The sequence below is a fragment of the Aplysia californica genome, unplaced genomic scaffold (genome assembly GCF_000002075.1).
Source record: "Aplysia californica isolate F4 #8 unplaced genomic scaffold, AplCal3.0 scaffold00252, whole genome shotgun sequence".
In the NCBI taxonomy this organism is placed as follows: domain Eukaryota; kingdom Metazoa; phylum Mollusca; class Gastropoda; order Aplysiida; family Aplysiidae; genus Aplysia; species Aplysia californica.
The window spans coordinates 180332-186327 of NW_004797522.1; the positions used below are offsets into that span (position 1 = coordinate 180332).

A 5996-nucleotide genomic window follows, 5' to 3' on the forward strand; every position below is an offset into this window, starting at 1 on the left:
ACGACCACTCTGACAATACCACGAACACATTCGTACCTCAACCAGCTACCCGTCCACGAGCTACCTTTACACCGCAGAAGAAATCAATCGGCTTTTAAACAAGTTGGGAAGTTCAGTTTGAAACACATCGGGATACCGTATATGTTGTTTAATGACCTGGGTAAACAATTTTAGTTTCTGGAGATACTACCTTACAAAGAAATCGCCCCCCCCCCTTTCCCCGAAAAAACCCTTCCACAATTCAATAAACCCCAAAACATGCAACACCCCCAGAAATCTTGCTAAGTCTACTATTTCAGCGAAAAACAAATGGAAGCAGCTGGACGGCAGGGATCGATATGTGAAGAGCACACTTGTCCGACTTAACAAATCATGGTCTATGGCATTCTTGACAGCTGCCGGATAACAATGCTGAAGAATATTATGTAGCAGAGAAAAGATCAGTAAAAGATCGTTTGGGGACCTACGTAAAATTTAACTTTGGGGACTCCCCATATAATCATATGAATATATAATATATATCAGACTGGTCGGAGAAATGTGCACCCACTCTACTTGCATGAATTTTTTTTTTTTACTTTCTCCTCCGACAGTTAGGTAGAGCTCACTGTGAGAAGTTAGGGTTCTGTCTCACATGTGTTATTTTTCAAAGTGCCGTGTATATAATTCCTTTACCGTTGGCCTTCATTCACATTCCACCTTTACATGATTCCTTTTCTTGTCTTTCTTTTGTTTCTTCTACTTTCGTTTCATTCTTGATCAAATTCATGTTTTCTTGTGGTTCTGTTTTAAGTCACGTTTCAAAGTAGATAAAAATTCAAGCTTTCGCGGGCTGACTATTTTCAGTTTCGTTTCAATCTCAGGTGATTAAATTCATGTTTTCCTGGGGTTCTGTTTTCTGACTTCCGTTTCAGCGTTGATTAAACTCAAGCTTTCGACGACTGGGTGCTCTAGGTTTTGTTTCAAAGTTGATAACATTCAAGCTTTGGGGGGCTGGCTGTTCTGGGATCTGTTTCAGAACTGATAACCTTCATGTTTTCTTGAGAGAAGCTCTACTTTCGGAGAGTGCTGTCTCTATTTATACTTGTCCCTTTCATAACGCTTTCTTTTCTTCTTCTTTCACTTTCAATTTCTTCTTTGCAGCTTCCCTTCTCTTAATTTCTTCTTTCTACTGCACGGGAACGGGGCAGTTGGGTGGTACTAGGACCCCTGTCTGCTGATAGGCTTGAGTAGAAGGGTAGGAGGGGCTAACCATGTACATCACTTGAGAGGGCGGGGACGAGTGACCTGTGGGAGGAGACGGGTAGATATACATGTATTGCTGACCAGTGGAGTTAGCGTCGTACGCATGGGGGGCATTGGGGCAATACGTGTTGGGGGAACTGGTGGAAGAAACATGAATAGTTGGGGGCGGGGCGTGTGACACTGACGCAGAGTTGGGAGGGGCAGCAGCAATATGATTGACAACCTGAGGAACAGTCAGGACAGTGGTGTTGTTTATGTGTACGTTTGGGTTTTGAGGAGGGGGCAGGGAGCTGGGAGGAATGTGGGCAAGAGTAGAATTGAGGTGAGGGGGCGGGGCTTGCATGTGATTAGGAGGCGGGATCGTGAGAACAGTGGGCGCCTTGCCCGTGCTGGACGCCGATTTTATGGCCGTCTCAGTGGGCTTGCTTTGTGAGAGGTTCCCGGACACGCTCATCACAACCTGGTTGACAGCTGGAGAAAGACTAGGCGCAGACTTAGTGGGCAAATGATCGACCACAGGCGGTGGCTGGGTGGCAGGGGGAGGGAAAGGTGGGGGTGGCATGGCTATAGAGCGAACCTGCTGGGCAGTGGCAGAATTAGAGGACTGAGATATCGCAGTGCTACTAGACGAAGGGGAAGAGTAGACGATAAACGTTTGGCAGACTTGGGACGAGGGTGGGGTGGAGCCTGGGTGCATGGGAGGAGCAGGGGGCACAAAAAGAGGAGCTGGCTGAAGAGAGGAATGGCTAGCAGGGTTAGAAGGCAGGTTGTTAGGTACAGCAGCGGGGTTAGAGGACACTGCGGGGCTGGGCGAGTACCCGGACACGGGACACATGGCATAACATTCAGGCGGCAGATAGGCCGACTCCCCGGCTTGGCCCGGGATAAAGCAGGAGGCGTTCGCGTTGAGTCCCACAGCCTGCTGGCTGCCGTCAGTAGCGGCGGTGGCCGCGGCCGCGGCGGGCGCCGGGTAGTACACCATGTCGTAGACCGCCTGCTGCGGCGCGTGCTGAGGCGGTTGTTGCATGTAGATGGGCTGACCCTCGCAGCGTGCTTTCGCCGCGCTTGTCTCGGCCAGCAGCATCTGGAAGCGCAGCGGGATCTCCTTGATGGGTTTCACCAGCTTGTGGTTACCGTACATGTAGTAGCGGCGTTTGCCGCGCGGCGCTGGCTTCACGCTGTCGCCGCCACCACTCCCCGCGCCTGGCGACGTTTCGACGCCTGCGGAGGATTCCGGCGCCAATTCACCGCTCGTGAAGGCCGTGTCGGGCGCGCTGAGCGGAGACAGATCAGTGCACTCGCTCGGACAACCGCTGTCGCCGTCACTGCCTACCTCCATGCTGTCGCCGACCTCTTCTTCCTCCTCGACATCACCGCCATTCTCACTTACACCATTGCCGCTGGTCGGCTTTCGCCTACTGTCTGTCGATGCCTCTGTTTTGGGGCCACTACCTGACACATTAGTATTATCATTACTGTTTTCGGAATGATTCCCACACCCACCATTCACAGTGTCCCCAGATTCGTCATTATTGTTGGAGGCACTATACGTTTTATGACTCTTATTATGATTCACAAATCTGTTTGCATGACTCGCATTACTCTCACCTGGTTGAGCGGTCGAGGAGGCGTTGTTATTGTTATTACTCTTTCCCTCACAGTCCTCGTCAACAAACGAACCCTCTCCGCCAACACTACTGGCCTCGCTCCCTACAACCACTACCCTGGCGGCGGCTTCACGCGGCGTTCTCTCACCGCCACCGCCGCCGCCCACACGCCCCCCTGCGGCACTAGTGAACTCACGGGTAGCGTGCACGTCGGGCGGACATCCCAGCACGCCGCTGTATCCGGCGCCCGTGGTGTCCATGAGCACGGGGCCTGTGGGGGTCATCTCTCCGCCAGCAGCTGGGGCCGGGTACATCAGGCCGGGCTGGTACGCTCCGGGCTGGCCACACGCGGACATTCGGTAATACTGGGGAACAACACGAGGAGACATGATTGTAAATATGGAAAACCTGGATGATCAACACATTGGAATCAAAGTTGTAAATACATGAAACCAGGTTCTAGTTTTAGTAAGCGTTTTACGGCACTTGCAACACAATTAGGTCATATAAATGCCGAAGATTAGGAGTTACACTAGTAACAAACAGACAAAAGGAGGAGAGCACTCGCCAACCACCCGCTCAAGCTGGGAGAACAGTACAAGGAAACACGGTTGCAAATACGTGAAGTCTGGAGTGGTGAGCAACGAACAAAGTATACAGAGGGAGAGACACAGATGGAAACAAAAAGAATTATGACTAAAGGCGTCTTGGTCTTAAAATTTAATACAATCAGTTTGATTCCTAGCTCCGTCAGTTTTCTCAGTTTAGTCTTATTACATTTTGCAGCACTTGCAACACAAACAGGTCAAATAAATGCTGACGATGAGAGGCATTACTGGAGTAACTTACAAAGAAATTAAGGTGAGATAAGGATGAGAGAAGACTGATAGCAAATAAGGACTAAACCACAACAGAGGGACCGCCATCAATCCACTTTCTCAATTTTCTCAGCTCGAAAATAATGGGTATTAGCAATCAGAAGAGACGGAATATAATATGTGAATGGTAGGGCTGGGCGCTTTGTCACCTAGCAGACCGAAATGGTAATCTGGAATTTAAAAAAAACGGCCAAAGAATGTAGTTTTTTTTACGCCCTCATCGACACACATTTGTTCATTTAGGGGGCAGGCTTCAACTTATCAAAGCCATTCTGGGCTGAGAGGATACAGCATCACAGCATGAAGTAGAAAGACAGCCGAGATACTTGATAAAAATTCTCCCCATGAGGCAATCGAACTCGGACTTCAGAGGGTGAAAGCGAGGCACCTAACCGCTACACCGCAGAGGCCGGTCCGGCTGAGAAAGTTATTGTAAAATCACGTGATCTTTCTGAGAGACATGAGGCTAAAAAAACCACTCAAGATTTAATTACAAATCAGCTGTTGTAACCACTTTCAGCTATGCCACCGTTATACTTGGAAGAGTAATTTAGTTAGAATCCATAAACGAATTAAAAGGCAGTTCATTTTTTTTCGGGGGGGGGGGGGGGGGGGGGAGAAGAAATAAGAACAAGTTTTGAGAAAACAGCTTTTTATCTGTTTGTTTTCAGTGACATTTGTCTGTAACACTCAAAATGCTGTACATTTTGCTAGAATACCCAGATACAAAAGCGCCAGTTGACAGAAATGGGCGTGTAAAAACAACGCAAAACAAAAGGGAATGAGAAACAAACAAAAAAAACAACCCCCCCCCCCAACAACACCACTCTAGTTTTCAATTCCAAACGTATGAAACACGAATTTTTCAGTTGCCGTTACCACAGTCGTCCAAACTCACACTTGACACAAACGCACCAATTTCGTTGAACCCTCGTTAATTAAATAAACGACTGCAGTGAATAATCATACCGTAAAACAGAACAAGAAAATATGAGACGCGCTGAGGTTTGAAACAAAGACGCTTGAAAAACAATCTGTTCCTATTTATATCAACCCCTACGCACAGACCCCCAGTTGATCGATTCAGGACTTTGAAGAAACAACTCCTAAGCTTGGTCAGCTGTGTCTTGATAAGCTATGGTAGCTGGATTAACTTGCACACGCAGAAACATAAATCTTTGCCGCTGTTGACTTGTTTGTTCATTTTGTCTGTTTGTTTATTTAAGGGGATAAACAACAAAAGAATGCAGGTGGTAGGAGGGAGCTACTGGTAGGTCCTACTTCTTTACTTCCCCTGCGTTGTTTCTGTCTGTCTTACTTTCCCAGCACTAAATGGCCATCATTGTGTCGATGTGCTTTTCTTTACTCTAACAAACAATGACAGAATAACAGCCATATTAAGTGCTGGGGAAAATTTTAGACAGATAGACAGAAACAAGAGAGAGGGAAACAAAAGACATAGAAACTACCAATGGTGTCCTCCAACCGCCCACATTATTGGCTTGTGGATTAAGGCTAATCAGCATGATAACGGTTACATTGTCCAGCACGATAACGGCAATTTTTTTTTCTGAACAAAACGTAACCTGTTGCCAAAAGCTAGCGCGAAAACGGCTATATTTTTTCTTCTAAAAAAATGTTACCTGTTGCCAAGAACTAGCGTGATAACGGCTACTTTTTAACAAAGACACCACGGCCACGGTTATATTTCGACAAACAACATTAACACTGAAGAGCAGTAGTGAGGGTCAATAATGGTAGTTCCGAAGGTCTACGATATTCGAGGCAAAAACGTGTAGAATAGGAAGTATTAGTTTGCTTTAGTTTTAGTAAAAGTTTAATCGGCCTAAAAAACACAAATAGGTCACATAGGTGCCGTAGACGGATCGTTTTACGAGTGCGTAATATACAAAGACAAGGAGGAGAGATAATGAAGATGGATTTTTGGTAGAGAAAAGAGAGGAGCAAACAATACTAGAGTACCCGCCAACTGCCAACGCTTTGATAGTGTTTATGATAAGCGCAGTGATGCTAAGAGTAACCATTTCGTGCTTTTGTCCAGTTTTCATTTGTGTGAGGTACACCCAGACACAAGAGAGCCCATTTCAAGGGGGGAGTACTATAGTCCTATTTTCTAAAGCAGGAAGGGAAAACGATGACATATTCGTATCAAAACATGCAAAAAATATGCCCATTCTTGTGTCAACATTCACCATGGATGCGAATTCAAAAGAAGGGCCACAACTCCTGTTGAGTACAGTAGCGT

The 5996-nt window shown here is 46.9% G+C and overlaps 1 protein-coding gene across 1 annotated transcript in view; it reads right to left on the reverse strand.

The window, feature by feature from the left end:
- Positions 1 to 755: 755 nt before the first annotated feature.
- LOC101859490 overlaps positions 756 to 5996 on the reverse strand; it is a gene marked incomplete at its 5' end in the record, with an annotated part of 30440 nt that continues 25199 nt past the window's right edge. The window contains 1 exon segment of the mRNA XM_013083746.2: positions 756 to 3217. Within this exon segment, the coding sequence (XP_012939200.1) occupies positions 1169 to 3217 (2049 nt within the window).